Raw genomic sequence first — 24,665 nt, forward strand, 5'->3', positions numbered from 1 at the left:
AATTTCCACTCTACCAGACAAAAGCTGTCCCACCTTTTCCTAAACTACCTGAGCAGTGGTGTTTCCCTCCCTGTCCCTCTGCAGCTCCCTAAGCAGCCACACCTTCAGCCACCACTCCTCTCCTAGAAACCGACCTCGCCCAACCTCCTGAACATCCCACAGCCTTCACCACTGCCTCCCACACTGAGAGTAACCCATAATCCCGTGAACCGGTCACAACGGTGCGGTGTCCTTAACGTCTCATCTGAAGCACTCTCCCCCCCTCAATTATCTGTATTATCTACGGGCCTCACTATCAGCCCTAAATCTGTATTTGACCGTGCTGCTTTGGTGAAGGACCTCCTTTCCTCCACACGTAAGATCCATAGGAAATATCACTTTGCAACCCAACACCGAAACCTTTCCGACAGCCAACCTGGCATTGAACTGTGCCTCGAACAGTTCAGACCGCGATCCCAACTTAATCTGCCACCACTACCTCAAAATCATCTCTTACGAGTCTTCGCCGGCCGGAGTGGCCGAGTGGTTAAAGGCGCTACAGTCTGGAACCGCACGACCGCTACGGTCGCAGGTTCGAATCCTGCCTCGGGCATGGATGTGTGTGATTTCCTTAGGTTAGTTAGGTTTAAGTAGTTCTAAGTTCTAGGGGACTTATGACCACAGCAGCTGAGTCCCATAGTGCTCAGAGCCATTTGAACCATTTTTTTCTTACGCGCCTTCCAGAAATTCCTGACACCCAGCATTGCCTCACATCCCTTCCTCAGGTCTCTACAACACGACCCTAACCTGTCCTCTGCAGATCTCCACGCTCTACGTCCCCTAAAAGCTGATGACTCCATCACTATTCTACCAATGTAGTACTTGACCGAAAGGTCTACACCAGCTGCCTGACACCTCTACTTGCAGCATCTGCCATCCAGATCCCATCCCTGTGATTCAGACTGACCTGCTGTCCCTCCTTAAAACCTCAGGCCCCTCACAAAGACTAACACCTCAATCCGTACAACTTCTCTCCCCACCCGAATAACACACCCCCACCTTTTACCTTCTTCCTAAGATCCACAAACCCACTCATCCTGGCCATCCTATACCCACCGAACATATATCTGCCTTAGTTGATCGACACCTGCAACCCGCTCCTCTCCTACATCAAAGAAACCGACCATTTCCTAGATCGTCTGAAATCCGTGCCTGTCCCACTCCCACAACACACCTTGCTTGTCACAATTGATGCCACCTCCCTCTATACCAACATCCCCACTACACGGTCTATCTGCTGCTGAACACTTCCTTAGTCAGCATCCATCTGATTCCAAACCTGTGACATCCTTTCTACTCACCTTAATCAACTTTATACTTACCGACAACTACTTCACCTCTGAGAGGCAGACGTACAGGCAGATCGTGGGTACGGCCGTGGGAACCTGGATGGCTGCTTCCTATGCCAACCTTCCCGTGGGTCGCTCGGACGGGGCTCTCCTGGTATCTGTACGTCTTCAGTCCCTGGTTTGGTTTTGATACTTTGATGACATAGTTACCATATGTACTCATGGTGAGGCTGACCTTCTAAAATTCCTGGAATCTCTGAATACCTTCTCCCAGTTAAATTTTACATTGTCCTATTCCGAATCCTGTGCCACTTCCCTCGATGTCGATCTCGTCCTCACCGAAGGCCGGCTGAAAACCAGAAATCAGTCTTTCCTTCTCATCCCGTACGGTAAGTCTCCCCTGACCTGTGGTTCAGGATGACTTTCCCAAAATCTACCCCTTTTCTTAGACCTCTCCAGTCCTTTTCCTTCACACTTCTTCTTTCCCCTTCAACCCTTCTGCCTGAAGCCACCGACTCCGAAAGCTCGCCAATCACAACAGTTTTGTATATGTGTGTTCTGCCGCTGCTTGGTGAGCAGATTTTTTATCTGTCCACTTAAATAGTTTTATCAAAGCGAAAAATTGTTAGAGAAGAAAGTGAAAGAATGAAACTGTAGTCTCCAGAATATACAACAGACCAAGCTCCATCAATGACAGACTTGCTATCATAGATTCATTAAGCAACCATCAGAAAAGGAGGAAGTCACATTACTTTTGGAAATAGGGCCAAATTGATCACGAAGAAAGTTCTCCATCACAGAGTCAGAAATATTTGTGGAGATCAACAAAATTGTCTCTCTCTTACGAAAAGCACACACCGCCTCCCCCCACCTCCCACCCTCCACATGCAAACACACACACACACACACACACACACACACACACACACACACACACACACACACACACGGAGAGAGAGAGAGAGAGACTGCATATCCACTACTGGCCATTAAAATTGCTACACCACGAAGATGACATGCTACAGACGCGAAATTTAACCGACACGAAGAAGATACTGTGATATGCAAATGATTAGTTTTCAGAGCATTCACACAAGGTTGGCGCCGGTGGCGACACCTACAACGTGCTGACATGAGGAAAGTTTCCAACCGATTTCTCATACACAAACAGCAGTTGACCGGTGTTGCCTGGTGAAACGTTGTTGTGATGCCTCGTGTAAGGAGGAGAAAAGCGTACCGTCACGCTTCAGACTTTGATAAAGGTCGGATTGTAGCCTATCGCGATTGCAGTTTATCGTATCGCGACATTGCTGCTCGCTTCGGTCGAGATACGATGACTGTTAGGAGAATATGGAATCGGTGGGTTCAGGAGGGTAATACGGAACACCGTGTTGGATCTCAATGGCCTCGTATCACCAGCAGTCGAGATGACAAGCATCTTATCTGCATGGCTGTAACCGATCGTGCAGCCACGTCTCAGTCCCTGAGTCAACAGATGGAAACGTTTGCGAGACAACAACCATCTGCACCAACAATTCGACGACATTTGCGGTAGCATGGACTATCAGCTCAGAGACCATGGCTGCAGTTACCCTTGACACTGCATCACGGACGGGAGCGCCTGCGATGGTGTACTCGATGACGAACCTGGCTGCATGAATGGCAAAATGTCATTTTTTCATATGAATCCAGGTTCTGTTTACAGCATCGTGATGGTCGCATCCGTGTTTGGTGACATCGCAGTGAATGCACATTGGAAGCCTGTATTCATCATCACCATACTGGCGTATCACCCGGCGTGATGGTATGGGGTGCCACTGGTTACACGTCTTGGTCACCTCTTGTTCGCATTGACTGCACTTTGAACAGTGGACATTACATTTCAGATGTGTTACGACCCGTGGCTCTACCCTACATTCGATCCCTGCGAAACCCTATATTTCAGGAGGATAATCCACGACCGCATGTTTCAGGTCCTGTATGGGCCCTTCTGGATAAAGAAAATGTTCGACTGCTGCCCTGGCCAGCACATTTTCCAGATCTCTCACCAATTGAAAACGTCTGTTCAATGGTGGCCGAGCAAATGGCTCGTCACAATATGCCAGTCACTACTCTTGATTAACTGTGGTATTGTGTTGAAGCTGCATGGGCAGCTGTACCTGTACACGCCATCCAAGCTCTGTTGGACTCAATGCTGAGGCGTATCAAGGCCGTTATTATGGCCAGAGGTGGTTGTTCTGGGTACTGATTTCTCAGCATCTATGCACCCAAATTTCGTGAAAATGTAATCACATGTCAGTTCTAGTATAATATATTTGTCCAATGAATACCCGTTTATCATTTGCATTTCTTCTTAGTGTAGCAATTTTAATGGCCAGTAGTGTATCTACATATCTGAAAATACTACAGCTCTTAAACAAGCCATAAAGTTATCTTTTTAGAGTTTTTTTTTGCAGTAATAAAACAAAACCTTTCTGGAAAGAATTGCAAATCAGTGTTATGATCTGGAATTTGCTGGGGACGAGTTCCAGTTTTAGAGTCTATCTTTGCATGAACAGCAAATAGCACATCATTTTTTAGTCTTAATTTTCTTATATTTTCCCAGACTTGCATATGGATATCGTAATAGCTGGCCCCACTTAATAATCAGTAGGATCCAGAGCATCTCTTGAGTTTTTCTGATTGAAATTTACGTAGCAAATTGTAGTCCTTTCTATATCTTTCAAACAAATATGGAATTGTTTGAAGGGAAGGGTCTGTTATTAAAACAAAGGCTGAAATGCTTGTCAGGACAGAGTGGCATTTAGTGAGACTGGCAGTTGCTAGTGAAGTTTTGAAGAATTCTGACAAGTGGAAGAGCCATAGTGAACCGTCCACCCGTCCACATGGGTTCTACGAGGTCCCAACCCCCCCCCCCCTCCCTGCCACCATCCCCCCTCTCACACACACCAACATCTGATCGCTTAGTATAGAAGGTATGAAGCAATGTGAGTGGCAGAAAGTGAACATGCGCTGTAGGCTAATGTGCAACTCTCACACTACACACTCCACCATTGCCGACCTCAAGGCATCAATCAGTCTGCGTTGCACTACAGCCATGTAAACATGGTTGCCATCATTAATAACTTCGTGACTGACGGTGTGGTCCGTGAATGGTGCTGAAAGTTTAAATGTGGCCAAAATGTCGTGGACCGTGAAGGGGGCTGAGAAACAAGTCTGTCATTACAGCCGACCTTGTTGAGCGAGTTGAAAGAATGGTTAGAGAAAATCGTAGGTTCACTATAACTGCTTTGTCTGTGGAAATTCCGGAAGTTTCAAGATCTGTCGTACGCTCTGTCATTACTGAACATTTAGTCTACAAAAAACTTTGTGCTCGTCGGGTTCCAAAAATGTTGACAGACGCCCACAAAAATCACTGAATGACACTACTTTGAATTTCCCGGACCTATTTCACGATGAAGGAGAGAACTTTTTGAAATCAATTGTTACTGGAGATGAAACTTGGATCCGATGCGACACACAGGAAACGAAACGACAGTCTCAACAGTGGGTGCATCCAAATTCACCAAACAAAACAAAAAAATTCAAACATTCAACAATAGAAAGGTTATGGCTACTGTGTTTTGGGACCAAAAAGGTGTGTTGCTTGTAGAGTTAATGCAGCCCAGAACCACTGTCAAGGCAGCTGCTTATTGTGAAACTTTATGACATTTGTGGAGAGTCATTCAAAACAGACGAAGAGGAATGCTTACATCAGGAATCGTGTCGATCCGTGACAACGCTCGTCCACACACTGCTGGCACAACCCGACAGCTACTCGAACAATGTCAGTGCGACATTTTTGATGATCCGCCGTACAACCCTGATCTGGCACCCAGCGGCTTTCACATGGCTTGGTGGGCAGCACTTTCTAACCGACGAAGATCTGCAAAACAATGTCAGTGCTCATTGGAAATTGTTGTTGTTGTTGTTGTTGTCTTCAGTCCTGAGACTGGTTTGATGCAGCTCTCCATGCTACTCTGTCCTGTGCAAGCTCCTTCATCTCCCAGTACCTACTGCAACCTACATTCTTCTGAATCTGCTTAGCGTATTCATCTCTTGGTCTCGCTCTACGATTTTTACCCTCCACGCTGCTCTCCAATACTAAATTGGTGATCCCTTGATACCTCAGAACGTGTCCTACCAACCAGTCCCTTCTTCTAGTCAAGCTGTGCCACAAACTTCTCTTCTCCCCAATCCTATTCAATACCTCCTCATTAGTTACGTGATCTACCCACCTAATCTTCAACATTCTTCTGTAGCACCACATTTCAAAAGCTTCTATCCTCTTCTTGTCCAAACTATTTATTGTCCACGTTTCAGTTCCATACATGGCTACACTCCATACAAATACTTTCAGAAACGACTTCCTGATACTTAAATCTATACTCGATGTTAACAAATTTCTCTTCTTCAGAAACGCTTTCCTTGCCATTGCTAGTCTACATTTTATATACTCTCTACTTCGACCATCATCAGTTATTTTGCTCCCCAAATAGCAAAACTGCTTTACTACTTTAAGTGTCTCATTTCCTAATCTAATTCCCTCAGCATCACCCGACTTAATTCGACTACATTCCATTATCCTCATTTGGCTTTTGTTGATGTTCATCTTATACCCTCCTTTCAAGACACTGTCCATTCCGTTCAACTGCTCTTCCAAGTCCTTTGCTGTCTCTGACAGAATTAAAATGTCATCGGCGAACCTCAAAGTTTTTATTTTTATCCCTGGATTTTAATACCTACTCCGAATTTTTCTGTTGTTTCCTTCACTGCTTGCTCAATATACAGATTGAATAACATTGGGGAGAGGCTACAACCCTGTCTCACTCCCTTCCCAATCACTGCTTCCCTTTCATGCCCCTCGACTCTTATAACTGCCATCTGGTTTCTGTACAAATTGTAAATAGGCTTTCGCTCCCTGTATTTTACCCCTGCCAGCTTTAGAATTTGAAAGAGAGTATTCCAGTCAACATTGTCAAAAGCATTTTTTAAGTCTACAAATGCTATAAACGTAGGTTTGCCTTTTCTTAATCTAGCTTCTAAGATAAGTCGTATGGTCAGTTGTGCCTCACGTGTTCCAATATTTCTACGGAATCCAAACTGATCTTCCCCAAGGTCGGCTTCTACCAGTTTTTCCATTCATCTGTAAATAATTCATGTTAGTATTTTGCAGCTGTGACTTATTAAACTGATAGTTCGGTAATTTTCACATCTGTCAACACCTGCTTTCTTTGGGATTGGAATTATTATATTCTTCTTGAAGTCTGAGGGAATTTCGCCTGTCTCGTACATCTTGCTCACCAGATGGTAGAGTTTTGTCAGGACTGGCTCGCCCAAGGCCGTCAGTAGTTCTAATGGAATGTTGTCTACACCTGGGGCCTTGTTTCGACTCAGGTCCTTCAGTGCTCTGTCAAACTCTTCATGCAGTATCGTATCTCCCATTTCATCTTCATCTACATCCTCTTCCATTTCCATAATATTGTCCTCAAGTACATCGCCCTTGTATAGACCCTCTATATACTCCTTCCACCTCTCTGCTTTCCCCTCTTTGCTTAGAACTGGGTTTCCATGTGAGCTCTTGATATTCATACAAGTGGCTCCTTTTCTTCAAAGGTCTCTTTAGTTTTCCTGTAGACTGTATCTATCTTACCCCTAGTTAGATAAGCCTCCACATCCTTGCATTTGTCCTCTAGCCATGCCTGCTTAGCCCTTTTGCACTTCCTGTCGATCTCATTTTTGAGACGTTTGTATTCCTTTTTGCCTGCTTCATTTACTGCATTTTTATATTTTCTCCTTTCATCAATTATTTCAATATTTCTTTTGTTACCCAAGGATTTCTACTAGCCCTCGTCTTTTTACCTACACGATCCTCTGCTACCTTCTCTACTTCATCCCTCAGAGCTACCCATTCGTCTTCTGCTGTATTTCTTTCCCCCATTCCTGTCAATTGTTCCCTCATGCTCTCCCTGAAACTCTGTACAACCTCTGATTTAGTCAGTTTATCCAGGTCCCATCTCCTTAAATTCCCACCTTTTTGCAATTTCTTCAGTTTTAATTTACAGTTCATAACCAATAGATTGTGGTCAGAGTCCACATCTGCCCCTAGAAATGACCTACAATTTAAGACCTGGTTCCTAAATCTCTGTCTTACCATTATATAATCTATCTGATACCTTGCAGCAATATTTTTTGAAGAGGGTATTGCAAAGCTTGTCCACAGGCATGATAAATGTCTCAATCTATTCGGTGATTATGTTGAAAAGTAACCAAGTGTACAAAACTTTTGGTAATAAAATAATTGTTTTCTATGAACTTGTCTTTTATTTATAGCCTGTCCGCCCCAGTAGCTGAGTGGTCAGCGTGACAGAATGTCAATCCTAAGGGCCCGGGTTCGATTCCCGGAAGGGTCGGAGATTTTCTCCGTTCAAGGGCTGGGTGTCGTGTCGTCCTCACCGTCACCATTTCGTCCGTATCGATGTGCGAGTTGCCAGAGTGGAGTCAAATCGAAAGACTTGCACCCGGCAAATGGCCTACCTGACAGGAGGCCCTAGTCACACGACGTTTATATATATATTTATAGCCTATCGGAGGTTGAAAAGAAAAAAATGGCCCTCGTACGTGAGACACTTGTTAATGTGACGTGCTGTGATTGAACCCTCAGTTGTGGAAGAAGAAATTGTAGCGGACTTCTGTAAACATTTGTGTGCAGTATATAGTAACGATGCAGTTAATTGGAGTACTATTCGGTGTCGGATGCTCGGGCTTCAGGTGATGCAGAAACTGAGCGCCGTGGTTGGCTGCTGTGTAGCCCAGACCTGGTGCCCTCCAATTTCCATCTGTTTTGTCCAGTTTATCGTACTCTACGTGGGACACACTTTGAAGAAGATGAGAGCGTAACTCGTGCAGCGAAAACATGGCTACGAGCACAGGACGAGAGCTTCCGTTAACGGGATTTACGTGCTCGAAGCAGGGCTGGCGTAAGGCTGTAGTGTGTGCTGGACTCTCTGTAGAAAAATTGTGTGGAGGGGGATTTTGCTAAATGGGGGCACACTGGAACAACAGTCCACGAAAGGATAAGGGACGAAAAAGGTCGTACGGGTGTACGGCCGGAAATGCGTTTCGAGGGAGGTAAACCTACTTTTGAAGGTCTTTGACTGTACACTGTGAGGTGACAGAAGTCGTGGGATACCTCCTAACATTGTGTGGGACCTCCTTTCGCCCGCCGTAGTGCAGCAACTCGACAGGACGAGGGCTCGACATATCGTCGGAAGTCCCCTGCAGAAACTTTTGGCCCTGGCGCCTCTGTAGCTGTCGGTAACTGCGAAAGTATTGCCAGTGCAGGATTATGTGCGCAAACTGTCCTCTCCGTTACGGGCCACAAATCTTTGACGGGATTCGTGTCGGACGATCCGGACGGCCAAATCGTCCTCGAGAATTGAAATGTTCTTCGGAGACGTGATGCCCACGAATGGCCGCAAATGCTCTCCCCGCACCATTGCGGAGCCACCACCGGCGTGCAAAGTGCCTCCTCGATAACTCGAATCTACAGCTTCGTGGGATCTGTACCGCACTCGATACCACCAGGTCTCACTAACGGAAATCGTATCTCGTCTGACGGGGCCACCGTTTTCCTGTCATCTAGGCTGCGACCTATACGGTCGTGAGCCCGGTAGCGGAGCTGCAGGTGACGTCGGCAGAGGCACTCGTGTCGGTCGCCTGCTGCCCTGTCACAGTAACGCCAAATTTCACCGCCCGTCCTAAAGGGTACGTTAGTTGTACGTCCCACTTTGATTTCTGCAGTTTTTCTCGCACTGTTGCTCGTCTGTTAGCACTGACAACTCTACACTAACACTGCCGCTATCAGCCGTTAAGTGAAGTCCGTAGGCTCTCGCGTTGTCTGTGGTGAGTGGTAATGCTCGAAATGTGCTATTCTCTGCACACGGTCGACACTGTGGATCTCGGAATATTGAATTCCCACTGTAGATCTCGGAATATTGAATTCCCTAACGATTTCCGAAATAGACTGTCCGTGCGTGTAGCTCCGACTACCGTTCTGTGTTCGAAGTCTATTTGTTCCCGTTGTGCAGCCATCTGTGTAAGAACCTTTTTCACGTGAATCACCTGAGTACAGATGACAGCTACACCAGTGTCTTTTATACCCCGTGTTCGTGATAGTATCGCCGTCGTTAGGCGTGCGTACTACTATCCTGTGAGTTTTGTCACCTCGGTGGATGCTTCAGTGGCTGCAAGCACAGATAAGAATACACCAGACATGTGGGAATTTTCTGTCAGTACTCATGGTTTGGTGATACGTTGGCAGTGAACCACCAGCACCACCACCAGTTTAGCCAAATGTGTTGTCAGGGTAGATGTTTTCGAGAAGTGTCCACACGGCATTGCAGGAGTGAGCTGGAGCACTGTTGTGCGGTGACCACATTACTCTTTGTTCCGCTAAATGCTCATCTTCGGCTGGGGAGGCAGCGTCAGATACGCCTCCCCTGTGAGGTGTCGTTAAAGTGTGACCGATCCCACGATTCCGTCACCGATAATCTGGAGCCGCACACCGGGGCCTAACCGCTTCCGTCGGCTTGCTGCAGGTGTACCGCTGAGACACGAGTACTGACAAGAATGTTCCCACTTGTCTAGTATACGTGCTTTCAGTCATTTGAAAAATACACCGTCAGAGACGTTCGAATGAGTGTATCTCCCTAAGAACACATTTCTGGGCACATGGCTCTCTACACCTAGTTACAAGAATTCTATACGTCCGGCAGACCTGGACGCCATTGGAAGAGCTACTGTGAAGTCTGTAGACTCCCGTCTTGAAATATATCTACCGTATCGACAAATTTCAGCTATTTCATTGTTTAAAAAAATATTCTTTTACTAAAAGAGCACTATATGTCAAACAAAGATGCTTCTTCCCGTGCCGGATGCCTGCCCTCCTGTCTCTACCCAGTCGGATTGTGTATATTTCTTTTAGAAACTAAGGTCATGCTGCCTTCTTTAATTTTGGATTTGACAGTGCTGTATGTTTTTATACTTTATCTGTACAGGTTGTGCATAAAGTCTGGGAACACTTTCAATTATTTATTACACAAGAACTGAACATCGTATAGATGTCATACATATTGCATTTTGAACAGAAAAACTGATAGATTTTTTTACAAATGTTCGATATGCGAACCACGAGTGACCTTGCAGATGTCAATACGGTATTAGAAGTCTAGCCGTACCCATCCCAGTGTGGCATCGTCGACTGTGGTAGTCGGTTCCCGTATTCTCTCCCGGAGCTCTGCTACATCACTCGGTAGAGGCAGTACGTACACCAGATCTTCATATGTCCCCGCAGAAGAAAGCCACACGGAGTGAGGTGTGGTGATCAGGGAGGCTATTTCGTGAAACAGCTATCCCATTCTGTAGCACAGCCGATCCGTCGATGCAGCAGCTTCTGCACTAGCTCCAATTCGAATGGTTTCGTAGACAGCTTTTGTCCCAGGACTTTCCACACTGCCATTGGAGCCATTTGGGGTTCACGGGCTGCACGGCGCACCTATTTCTTTGGACTCCTTACGAATGTCTCTCGTGTGCACTCCACATTCACTTCACTCATACTGGGACATCCGCTTCTCTTTGCCGGGCACAAGCAACCCGTCGTAATAAATTTGTTGTGCCAGTGGTAAATGGCCTTCCGTGTGGCTTCTTACCGTACTCGGTTCTAAACATCCGTCGAACAGCTGTAGCGCCCTCGTTTTTGTCGAACTCTCGACACACGGAAAGCTCGCTCCGCACCTGAACTCGCCACGTTTGCGACTATCGGCAAATTGTCAAACTATGCTGTGGCAATATACATGGGGGGGGGAGGGGCTCTCAGGGTTTCTCTTCAAAATGTCGTATGTATGATATCTGTACGATGTTTGGTTCTTGGAAAATGTTCCCAGACTTTATGTACACCGTGTATTTATCTTTCTGCTGATGTATGCCCCCTCCCTGCTCTCCCATCACCCCTTTCCCATACACCCTCAAAAGAATTGTGTGATTTGTTGATGATATATTTTGTTTGTGTAGGCTTTTATTCATTTCCTTTCAGTTTTCCTAACAGCTGTTAGGCTCTGTTCATCTTTACATTTTTCTAATATTATTTTGTTATTAATCTGTCTTATTTATTTTCCTTACATTCTTGTAATTCCAATGTAACTATTCCATCGGGTGGCATATATATATCACAGTTAGGTCACGTAACGATGACTTGCCACCAGTCGAGCACGACTGTCAAGAATATACAGTGTGGTGCTGTACTTTGTGTGAAGATACTTTGGTATGACGACTCATTTGTAATTTTTATTTTTAAACACCTTCTAATATTTTTACTGATAATGTTTACTATACATTATGCTTGTGTTTCTCGAATGTTGTATTTCATTTGGCAGATGTTCTGTGGATGGGCTAAATGTCAGATGCGGCAAAAATTATTTTTAACAATGAGGAATCTATTCTTCTTAAGCGACCCATTACAGCAGTGTATAAGGAGTGCTCACAATCTTCATAGCCGATGTTTCACCCACATCGGAGCATGCTGGTCCACAAAGTTCATTAATTTATTTAAAAAAATAGGTACATAAACAGATTTTTAAATTTTTTTTTAAAACAAGGCTTCATTTTCTGTTTTGAGATTCCTCGAGGCTCTGTAACATTTTGATTTTCTTCTTTATAACAAATCCTACGGCTGTAATTGATCCCTGTTCCATCCCTCTGTCGTAAAACACTAAACCACGTGAGCCGATTTTAATTCTACTCGAGTTTTTTTCCATTGCACTTTTGATAACCGTATTTTGCCCCATTAGATCTCACGTAGAGCCTGTTTCAACTATACTAGACTATGAAGGTAATCCCAAAAGTAAGATCTCCTATTTTTTATAAGTACATAGACCTATTTAGTTCTACAATCGTTTACATCAGTTTACAGCTTGAATATTTAGCTATTTTTCGACACAATCACCATTTCTGTCGATGCATTTTTGTAGACGCTGTGGCAGTTTTTGTATGCCCGTGTCATACAAGCTCGCCGCCATGCTGTTCAGAAAGTTATGAACCTCTTCTTTCACCTCGTCATCCCAGCTGAATCGCTTTCCGGCCATATTTTCTTTTAACCTAGGAAACAGATGATAGTCACTAGGTGCCAAGTCAGGACTATAGCGTGAGTGGGCGATTATGTTCCACTGAAACTGTTGCAGGAGAGCAACGGTTTGCTGAGTGAGTGTTGCCACGGAGAATGTGTACGTCCTTGCTCAACATTCCTCTTCTCCGGTTCTGAATTGCCCGTTTGAGTTTTTTCAAAGTCTCACAGTAGCTGTCGGCGTTAATTGTGGTCCCAGCAATTCAGCTCCGACGACGAGGTGAAAGAATAGGTTCATAACTTTCTGATCGGCACGGTGGCGAGCTGGTATGACACGGGCATTCAAAAACTGCCACGAGGTCTACAAAAATGCGTCGACAGAAATGGTGATTATATCGAAAAATAGCTAAATGTTCGAGCTGTAAACGGATGTAAACGATTGTAAAAATAAACAGGTCTATGTACTTATTAAAAAATAGGAGACCTTACTTTTGGGATTACCCTCGTATATTTTGACCCTACAGTTTACTGTCCCTGAATATCACATATTGTCTACTACGAAATGTTAATTCCAAAGAGTACACATGGCCTGTTACCTTCGTGGTGCACTGTGTGACGGCTGCTGTTTGGTTACAGACGAAACAGCCCGAGGTGATCGAGCTGCCGAGTGAAGATGACAGTGGGGAAGAGGTGAGTACTGCTACAGCAAAGTTGTACTGTTCTGTAGAAATAAGACTGAGGGGGAAGAATCTGATGTAGAAGGTTACAGTGGCTCCTACAACGGGAAAGAACTGACGCTACATGTGCTTGATGCCGGTTTTGAACTAGAACTTAAAACTGTACCGGAACGAGTGACAGTGTTTTATACAGGTTGACGTACGTGGGAATAGAGTTATCGATTCGTCCTAACCTTTTTTTTTTTTTTTTTTTTTTTTTTACATTTTATATGTCACAGTCAAATAAGCATTTTGCAAATATGTATTCAGTTTGATGTGCCAGTGGTCATCTTCAGATAGAGAAAGGGAAGGGGACGAGACAGAGAGAGAAGGTGGACGGAGTTCATTCTGCCTGTCAAAACTCTACTTCTATCTTTGGTATGATTTTATTTACGAGGGCGGTTCAGAAAGTAACCTCCGAATGGTCACAGTGCGGGTTGTGGGGGGAGTAGCGACGCCATCTGTGCGTTCACGCACTCAACAGGTCAGTCGGCATCAAGCCGTGGTCGAGTGAACGTCGTACCTGCGCTAGTTTAGTTTTTGTGGCAGTTTGAAATGTGTGCTGCAATAGAAAACCCCGCCAAATGTGAAGTGCGTGCTGTCATAAGGTTTTTTACAGCCAAAGGATATTCTGCAGCAGCTATTCATGTTGAGCTTTGTGCCGTGTATGGACCAAGAGTTATGAGTGAAGGAGCTGTCCGTGAATGGGTACGTTTATTTAAAAGTGGACGAGAAAACGTTCATGATGAAGAGAGGAGTGGTAGACCATCATTGGTGACTGACGAACTCGTTCAGACAGTTGATGCAAAAGTTCGTGAAAATCGACGTTTTTCAATGTCGGAGTTGTCTACTGGTTTTCCACAGATTTCTAAGACTCTCTTGTACGAGATAGTGACAGCAAGATTGGGTTACCGTAAGTTCTGTGCACGATGGGTGCCCAAAATTCTTACCGACCACCACAAAACTCAAAGAATGGCCTCTGCATTAGACTTTCTGTCACGTTATGAGGCCGAAGGAGAACCATTGTTAAACAGAATCGTGACCGGTGACGAAACCTGGATTAAGTACGTGAACCCTGAGACAAAAGAACAATCAAAGATGTGGGCACATTCAAATTCGCCTACCAAACCAAGAAAAGCCTCGCAAGATTTTTCTGCCAGAAAACTGATGGCAACGGTGTTTTGGGATGCCAAAGGGGTGTTGTTGGTTGAATTCATGGAACATGGTATGACCATTAATCAAGACGTGTACTGTGAAACAATAAAAAAGTTAAGACGGGCTATACAGAACAAACGCCGTGGTATGCTGACTTCCGGTATCGTTTTTTTGCACGATAACGCCCGTCCTCACTCTGCTCGCAGAACAACGGCCCTTCTTGAGTCCTTCAAGTGGGACGTTATCAACCATCCACCTTACAGCCCAGACCTGGCGCCAAGTGATTATCACCTCTTCATGCATTTGAAGAAATGGCTCGGGTCACAGCGGTTTGATGACGACGAAGAGCTCAAAGATGCGGTCACAGGCTGGCTCCAGGCACAAGCGGGTGATTTTTATGCAGAAGGAATTTCAAAGCTTGTGAAGAGATATGATAAGTGCCTCAATCACTATGGAGACTATGTAGAAAAATAGTGCAAAGATGTAGTTGTAAGATGTATATATTAAAATATTTTTATTTAATTTGGTGTATTTTTTTAAATCAACCAGAGGTTACTTTCTGAACGGCCCTCGTATTTATTATTACTATTATTATTATTAGGTAGATTGTTATTTTCAGAGTTTATGGATTTTGTGACAATTCTTTGTCTCCTCTTTTTGTATATTTACAGTGCGTAGAAGATCACCGGTAGTCAAACCGGGTTACGGCATTGAGAAAAACAAATATAAAAAATTAATGTTTTGTACAAGGGATGCCCTGCAGCTCGAAAATGCATCACATTACTAAAACCCGACACGAGTCTGTAAGGGATACGCAGTATCCGATCGAGAGTACGTGAACACCTATTAGTGGACACCAATACGGGTGTGTCGCCCAGTGTGGAGTGTGTCGAACCTCTACCTTTTGACGGCTCAGACTGTGCCGGGGCACTTTCGGTAAACTGTGTGCGTGTCTGTGGAGGAGATAGCCCGGTCGTCCTCGAGAGGAGGTAGTGACGTTGGATGTCGGGTCGGAGCGAAGTCGGCATTCCGACTCGTCCCGGAAGTGTTCCGCCGGGCACTTGTCGGGACTCTGGGCGGGCCAGTCTATTTTGGGAATGTTACTGTCCACGAACTGTCATCTCACAGGTGCCGCTGTATGACAGTGCACTGTTATGCCGATACGGGCAGTTGTTGCTTCCGAACTGTTCCTCTACTGCAGGGGTGGGCAGGAATCCTGCACGTGTGCGGTGCACTTGCACGCGTGCAGTTAACAGGTGTTCTGCGTGCACACAGGGGCAAGCTGGCCACCCACTTCTCTCCCCTGCCCACCGTACCGTCTCCGACTCCGTCCTCTGTAATGCGTTTGTTTCCTAGCTTGCTTTATTGAATGAAGGCATAAGGTTGGTAGGAGTGCTTGAAAGAAATCGTGCTATGAAAGAGTACCTATTACCTATGATACGTTTTATTTAATTATCACAGGTGGAGTTCTCAATACGTGTAATGTCTGGAACAAAATTTCTACATACAGACAAACGCAAACAGTTACGTAAATTTTCATCACCGATGTTTGCTTTTAACCGAGACTTATTAATTTTCATAACAGAAAAAAATCTCTCACAAACGTATGTCAAACCAAAATTAACATTATCTTCGCGGCTTCACGATGAAGGCGAGGAAACTCTTGCCGTGTAAAGTCTTGATAAGAGTCTATTAGACTTCTTGCCAAAAGGAACTTGTCTCTCAGACGAGAATTACACTGTAGATCTGCCTGAGAAATTCCTCTTTTATTGCACTAAGTACGGAAACATATTCTTTGCAATTCTGTTCTCGCACAGTAGACAGAGTAGGGAAATGCAGTGCGTTCCCTGACGAGGGCTGTCATTCCCGTAGCTCGAGCTTGCTAGTGAAAGCTTGCACCTTTTCAGCCATTTCACAAATTAGCTTATTTTCTACCTGCAAACTTGTCTTCAATGCATTCATGTGTCTGGTAATGTCCACTAAAAATGCAAGGCCGGCAACCCACTCTGGACCTTCTAACTTGAGATCGTACCTTCCTTTGTCCTTTAAAAACTGATTTATTGGTATTCTCAGCTCAAAAACTTTTTTGAGTACATTACCGAGGCTAAGCCAGCGGCCTTCACTGTGGTATTGCAAGTCACCATACTCGTCCCCATTTTCATCTAAATATGTGTGAAACTATGTGTAATCCCGTGGGATCTCAAATAATTAACTGCTCGAATAACCACAAGCATGACGTCCCCCAGTTTTGGTGCTTTTACACAGAGTACTTCTTGGTGCAAAATGCAGAGGATTCTGCACAGTGACTCTTCTGTACGCTGAGGCTTTTCTCTTAGTAATCCAACACATCCCATTTGTTCCCCTTTCTGTGCAGGTGCTCCGTCTGTTGTCAAACGTTCCCAGTTTAAGCCAGTTGAATCGACAGCTTCTTCAACGGCTTTCAGGACGTCCGTGCTGGTGGTCGTGCTTTTTAAAGATATCGTATCTAAAAAATCCTCTGCTATATGCATAGCAGTGTCCACGCCGCGCACATAAATCACTAATTCTGCGGTGTCTATAAAATATATACAGACTCGTCAAGTGCGATGGAAAATGCGATAAACTCCTGCACTGTACTCCTCAACTGACGGCGAACATCACCTGGCGCGGCACTTACGAGTCTGCCGAGAAAGAGTGGTAGCTGGAAAATGATTTGTATTCAGTGGGAAAAGTATATCAGCAACATCATTGATGCACTCCTTTATAAACGCACCTTCAGCAAACGGTTTTCCAGCTCTTGCTAATTAAGCGCAATCTTATAACTTGCAAGTACCGCTGGGCTATCGTTGTTGTCGTCCTAAAAAATTGGAAACAGTGCTCCATAAAATGTTAAATCAGTTAGACGAGAGACACGACGAAATACGACGTCCACTACGTAGTGGTCGCGCTTCGCATCGACGTCCGCAGCTTAGCCCGGTACTACCCGCAACCTGCCGGCTGTCGCCACCGCCACGGTCGACAATTGCACGCAAGCAGCACACGTGCAGCGCTGTGCGCTCGTGAGCCTCATGCAACGTTTGCCCGCCTCCGCTCTACTGTGCACAGTACACGACACCGTAAAATGTGTTCATATCCTCCCACATTTAGTGTTTCCTCGAGCACGAGAAAGGGGTCACGTCCCGACCACGACGAACGCCACCGTACCGTAATCCACCTCCTCTGCACTTCACACGGTGGTAGGTAATGTTCTCCAGGCATTTGCCAAACCCAGTTCCTTCCGTCAGACCGGCACGGTGGTAGTGCAGGTCAGCACTCCGTGCCACTCGTTTCCGGTCGTCCACCGGCCGGTGGCGTCGCTCTCTGCGCAGCCGCCGCCTCCGCCAGTGCGTAGTGTCGACTATCGAAGTGCGTAGCTTACGGGGAGCTGCCCGACCGTTATACGCCGTCCTGTTCGACTTTCTGTGCGCGGTAGCACTTTGGAACTCGCGAGTGATTCCTTCTGCCAATTTTGTGCGATTTTATCTAATCGCTCTCCGGAATGTTCGACGGTTCCTTTCCGTCGGTACGTGAGGACTTCTCCGTCTCGGTTTAGCTGGGATCGTACCTTCGCGTTTCGACTCCACAGCCACACCGCCGACTGTCGATTCGGGCCCCTCTGGAAGCATTGAAATGTTCCCTACGGAATTGTTACGCCAGTGACGTTCGACGACTGTAGTCTGGATTCGGAGCTGTCGGGGTCACCCGACTGACTCGATCTGCCCGTACTCTTCTCTGCTGACAGTGAGACACTCCCTGTCTCCTTACATCTGTCAGTTCGGCATTACGTAGGGGAGTCCCGATACGTTCTATCAGATAGTGTCGTATACTGACCTAATACACTGTGTCTAATCTCGTCCTAACTGTACGTGGGCCCCTTTCGTCCGAGTGAGCTGACCTTTTTCTGTAACCCTCCTCGAACTGTGCTCACCCCTCCCAGACAGAGGGAAAATGTTGCATATTTTCAGTATTAGTAGTATAAAAATAAATGATAGAAGACATGAACTTTTACAAATAATGCACGGATGTAGCAGCCACGAATTGCAATCTACCTGTTCACTGCTGGCCGGTAAAATTCTGACATCACTTAGAATAGCAAAAAATTAAATTCTGCTTAGTGTGTGTGTGCAGTATACTCTGTGTCAGTCAGTGATCCTGTGCTGACGCGCTATGGCAGACTGTAAATATTGCACTAAAATTCCGTGCCTACCTGTATTTATCTGCAGGAATTCTATCTGGCTTAGTGAGTGTCCACATGAGTAGTTTTTCATGTGATGTTCAGTCCATCACTTACTCCCAACCTGAAGTTTTAAGTTATGGTGTACAACTTTGATTTCGTGAACAGTAAGCTGATAATTCTGGAGGTACAGAAATACCTGTGTGAAATGTGTTAATGATATTTGTTACTCAGACCATAAAAGCAGGAATACAAAGACTGAGTAATGTAGAACTTACAGGGGACATTTGGCGGGTGGGGGGATGTCGGAATTGGAAGAAGGAAATAAAGTTTATAGTTTCAAAAAGTACGAGAATGCTTTTGTTTTTTACTTCACATTTGTGTATACGTGTGCAATCGAGCTCTCGTTCGTATTTTGATTAGGGCAAACATCTTAAATTTTACTCCTTAAAGCAGATTTGCCAAGCCACTGATCTGTGAGTGGAACAAAAATAGTATGCAAAGTGGTCGCTGACAAATTTTGTGCTCGTGTCGCCTCTAGTTCTGCGCACAGACATACTTGTCGTGAATACGTCAGTGTGTCCTCGATATTGCATTCGTCAGACAATCCTGGCATAGTTCTGAGGTGCACAAAATGTAATTATAATGTCAACAAACTCGACACACCTCTGTAGTCTGGTTGGAGATCTTGCCAAATTCGTGATCCACAAAACACCTATCTGCTGATAATCTGTAGTTGAAAAACAGTTTATGATGCATCAACTCCTTTTTCTGGAAAGGCCTTATGATCTTCTGACATAGAGCAGATGCCTCACGGGGCAACAAGTACAAATGGAAGAGGTGTGCGGGTAGAACAGTTTGTGAGAGGTTTCAGTCGAGGCAATTTTGCATTAGTTCCTAAAGTGAGAGAAAAAATTCCCTTTCCTCGACTTACCGCCATTTCCTCTGCTGTTTTTGACTTTGACAACAATTAATTGGTAATAAACTTTGTTTGGAAATCGTCACATCAATGTATTTATATGAGTTGGCTGATTCAAATTGTGACAGCAGTCGTAAGATACCACATTTTTTTCATTTTCTAAATACACAGTTTTACATTTCTGAACATTCAAAGCACGTTGTCAATCTTTGGACTATTTTGAAATCTTTATCGAGATCCTATGAAATATTTGTGTATTTTTTTCAGACAGTACTTCAATATTTCGAGTATTTCACAATATTTTGACGATTTCAAATTTGAATAATACACAAAGTAACGAAACAAAGTTAAACACTTCACGCTAGGTACATTTATTCAAGTTTACTCACGAAATACTATGTTGGGCAAATGACAACCGTTTGCATCTACACAATACTTGAGGCATTTCATGCAGTTTTTGGAAACATATATCATAACTGCTGGAGGAATTCTGGAAATTTCATAATGAATTTGATCTTTTAACTGTTGCAACCTTCTCAGCTGGGCGGACTACACTCTCACCTTCAAATAACCTCATAAGGGAAAGTTTGGCACGGATAAATGGCGCGAGCGAAGCGGCCGTTTGACACGAGTGCCTTCGGAAATTATGCAGTTACCAAACGTGTTACGGAGAATGGAAGTTTGTGGCCACATTCAGTATAAACAGGAATTGGATATCTCAGCTAACTCTCAGAATGATTGTGAAAAGCACACTGCACGTCCACAATAGATTCGCCATAGGGAAAAGAGCTTTCTACCGTGAACGCACGATGTTGCTCTGACCACTACAATGCGATTACTGGCCTGTGTGTGTGGGATGAAACGCGACACTCCGCACTACTAATAGACAGCACCACCGTCACTGTATCTTGTTTTTAGCGCGCGTTATTAAACTTAGAAATCGTCAAAACATTGTGAAACAATCTGTAGATAGCTGCACCATCTGCAACAGTCTCAGGTTAGTCTTAATATTGTCTGCAAGGTCATTAATATCCAACATTAATAGCTAGGGTCCCAACACACTTCCCTGCGATGCACACGAAGTTACTTCTACTTTTGTCAATGGCTCTCCATCCGAGATAACATACTGTGTCCTTACTTCCAAGATACCCAGCATCTAGTCACTAATTCAGTTCGATACACCGTGTAAATGTACTTTCATAATAAATGTTCATGTGATACTACATTGAGTGCATTTTGGAAGTCACAAAATATTGCATCTGCCTAACTGTCTTCATCCGTAGCTTGCACAGTGATGTTTTTGAACTGACAGAACTGAAGTTCTCTCCTCGCCCTCAGAACAAGTACAAGGTGCATTCGGGTTATAACACCTCTAATTCTTTCCTCATGTCTGGAAACAGATAGAACTATACAGTTCATTTTAAAATATGTAAGCGCTTGTTGTGAGTGTGTGGCAGAGATGGCAGTGCTGCACGGCACAGGCATCTTGAGCAATAGTGGTCAGAGTGAGCTCAATTTCTGTTACTAAAAATGAAGACTTTTTCATTAAAACGGCAGCGTGCAATCATTCATTTTCTCCGTTTGTACGGTGACACTGATCGAAATTTGCCACCAGTCGAGTGAGATGTAGTGACTATATCACGGACGTGTCTCACGTGTGTTCGCAGGTGCGGCAGTTAAAAAAGGCAGAACATTGTGCAACTACAGACCGAAACGATCTCCCCTGTCCCTCCGATGACACGATCGAGCGAGTCGAGAAAGTTATTTTTGCCGGCTCGCCGAACGAGTGTGGAACACGTCGCGTCAAACGTCAGCATTTCCGTGGGATCTGTGCACGCGATCCCGTACGGAGACTCGAAAATGTGAAAAGTATCTTCCAGGCGGCTCCCACAAATACCGACAGACAATCTCGAGCCCGCGTGTTCGGCACGTCGGTGTGCGTTGAGGTATCATTACGGCACGAGTTGGTCTCTCTTTTTGTCGACTGTGACGGTTTACGAGACACTGACGCTGTTTTTTGATCCTAAAAAGGAGTGGCAGTCAGCTCAGTAGAAGTGTGTGTACTTACTGCCACAAAAAAATTTTTGAGTAAGCACCGGTACTGATAAATTGATGATGACCACACATTCTGGGACAAGTGTGAATTCCGAAGGGCACTACGGTGACAGGTATGTCCTACTAAGATGTTTTGAAGAGTGAGTTCCTTCTGGCATGGCTTGTAAAACAGCCGGAAAATGCTGCTTGTGTGCTCATTCATTGAGATAACTCACCACCGCTTCTGCCAAATGTGACACCACAATTTCTTTATGTCGACAACTTTTAAATGATTTCTCATTCTCTCTATTCACCCAGACTGGATCCTAGAAATTTTTGCAGTTGCAGATTCATAGCCATTCCACTGTTGTGTCAGCTAGTTTGAAAAAAAGAAAAATGGGGGTTTTATAAATTGAATGCATCTCTTACAGTGTTGAATGTACTTCGTACGGCACATAATGGTAGAACAGTAACAGTTTTCGTGTTTGACCCGAGAGTTATTTCTCTTGAAGTCTGGGCTGTCTCCTAAGGGGTAGTCGTAAAGTTCTAATTTACGAGAGAAAGATCAAGCTACGACAGTGGAGATCGGTGACGGTGTCAGACCTTCACCGTACCTTTACGCTTCAGTGAATTAAATTTTTATCGACGATGGATCACTCGGCAGAGACGTCGGTTGTAGAAGTCTGCGTTTCGGCAGTTCAGAAACTGTCCACCTTGTAAGTCACTCGGTAGTCGTTCTGAAAACGCTCTCGGTCCAAAGAAAGGGGAAGAATGTGTCGAGAGAAACTTTGACAGCTAAAAGAAACAGCAGCTGTGGCTGTCGAGTGCAGAACGAACTGCGGTGTCATCGTGGAGCAAACGACACCCCACTGCACAGTTACCTGCGACACTCTGTCTCGACGGCCTCTTTACTGTCTTACAGTACATTTATTCACTGCCTGTTTCGATTGTGGACCATCTACACGGTGGAAAAATATCTATTGTGACAACTTCAAATGGTATAGTTGCTGTTTAGCTGGGAAAGTATACACCATTGCTGATTTGAAAAAATAAGAAATTTGGTACAGCAGAGTCCCACTAATCCAAACCCTAACAAGAAAACATTAGGTTTAAACAGTGCATAACAATGAAAGAAAAGCTGTCGAACTTACTAAAATACAGTGGACATTTTATCCCTACTTTTTAGACGACAAAAACTCAGTCACTGTTTTTTGGCATAATGACGACAGTCCGTTATGCGACGCAGAGTCCCCGGTCCAGTCCTTCCACTCGACTCCGAACCAGAGGGCCACGATCAGTTCTGGGGAAAACGCTGCAAATCGTGAGCTCCATTGAAACTCTACGGGTGAGGCCGGTCTTCTCAACTTTCCCTGCCTTTCGCTGGAATGGCAGAGGAATAACCTCGGAGCCCAGATGACACGTGTTCCAACGTGTGCCACAGTCTGCACCGGGTTGAACCTCGTTCCCTCAGTGGCTGCCAGAACAGCCTCTACGTGCCGAACGAGGCCCCGAGACGTGCACACTGCTGCCCTTTGCTGACATTTCCCTAAAGGGTACCACCATTTGTCATACATTTCAACTGCCGTGAAAGGCATTAAGTACCAATTTCCTTATATTTTCAAGTCAGCAATGGCGTATACTTTCCTGGTTAAATAGCATGTATGAAATGTGAAATTGTCACAGTAAATATTTTTCCACTGTGTAGATGGTCCAGTGATCGAAACCAGTAATGAATAAATGTACTGTAAGGCAGCACAATGTGTGTCACACGTTTCTCCAAGTACAGGGTGTTTCAAAATGAACATACCAGTTTTAAGGCTTTGTAGCATTTATTATGTTCAACTTACAGTTGTAAATAATAAACCAAATGAAAGAGGAACTCAAACAGTTTTGTTTGTATACCTGCGCACAATGGAAAGAGTGTGGAATCATAAAGAGTGACTGAAAAATGTGTCGAACGAGTGTGAGTGTTTCGTGCTTAGCCCTAAGAAATATCCCCGTGGAAAGTTTACGGGTCGTTCTTTTTCAGTGAATCGACTGTAATTGATGTTTGTTATCTCGATGTGCTACAATTATATCCTGTGCCTCAATGGGCAGAAGCTGAACGACACATCTTTATTTGGGAGCAAGATGGTGCACCACCTCAGTGGCATTACTCAGTACGCATCTGGTTAAAAGGCGTCGTCTCCGACTGGCGGATTGGGCACGAGGGGCCGATTGACGCAGCATTTTATGCGCGACCTTCACTTTCACCCAGGATCTGACGCAATTGTGTGTATGCGTCTCCGATACCAACTGCTGAACTGCTGTATCCGACTTTAGAAACAGTGTTATTGCAACAGTTACCTGACACATTGATCGAGGTTGCGGAACAACTCGCCTATCGACCTTATGTGTGATCGGTGTTCACACTGAATTACTGTAAGAAAAACTATTTGTGTTTCTGTTTCATTTGGTGTATTATTTGTAATTGTAAGGTGAGTGTAATACGTGCTACAAAGCTTTAAAACTCGTATATTCATTTTGAAACACCCTGTATATCAATACTGTTGACAGCTGCCTGAAAAAAACAAAACGTGTTACGAATTAGCTTTGTGTAAATTTATGAACTGGTGTTGTGTGGATATGTGTTTAGCCAGGATTTAGGTGTCATCGTAAAGATCTTGCAGAGCTCTGCTACGACCAAATTGGAGACAATAAAAATATTCAAAGGAACAAGGAATGTAAATCAAAATCGATATTAAATTGGAAATTATAAAATACTGAAAGACACTATCTTGCACAACTCGTAAATTTGCTCATAATTATAGGAAAGGCGAGCCAGAGGAAAGCTCGCTCCGGAAGGAAGCCGTAAAGCCTTAGAATTATAGTGGCGAGTGAATGCAGCTTCGAAAAGGGAATGAAAAAATGGTACAGAGTAAACCCGTAGCTGTTCGTCGGGCATAGAGTGGCGAGTGACGGTCCTGACTGTGATCCGTGTGTTCTGTAGCCATTGTGCTGCTCGGTGTAACTGTTGTACGAAAGAGATTGACGATCGCAGTAATGATGTTATGCTGACATTTCCACAAAAAATCTGTGCATAGACCCAAACTGCACAAACAGACTTTTTTCAATGTGTGAATCAGTCACAGAACCCGGACTGCGTGATCCAAATCTTATGCGA

At 44.6% G+C, this 24,665-nt stretch overlaps 1 protein-coding gene across 5 annotated transcripts in view; it reads left to right on the forward strand.

Moving 5' to 3' along the window:
* The window catches only part of LOC124720049, a 158,032-nt gene that overhangs the window by 77,559 nt on the left and 55,808 nt on the right, over positions 1-24,665 (forward strand). For all 5 annotated transcript variants that reach the window (XM_047245307.1, XM_047245310.1, XM_047245311.1 and 2 more), the window contains one exon: positions 13,123-13,176. In XM_047245307.1, coding sequence (XP_047101263.1) covers positions 13,123-13,176 — 54 coding nt within the window. The remainder of the gene's footprint in view (positions 1-13,122; positions 13,177-24,665) is intronic.

This window comes from Schistocerca piceifrons, chromosome 11 (assembly GCF_021461385.2).
Source record: "Schistocerca piceifrons isolate TAMUIC-IGC-003096 chromosome 11, iqSchPice1.1, whole genome shotgun sequence".
In the NCBI taxonomy this organism is placed as follows: Eukaryota; Metazoa; Arthropoda; class Insecta; order Orthoptera; family Acrididae; genus Schistocerca; species Schistocerca piceifrons.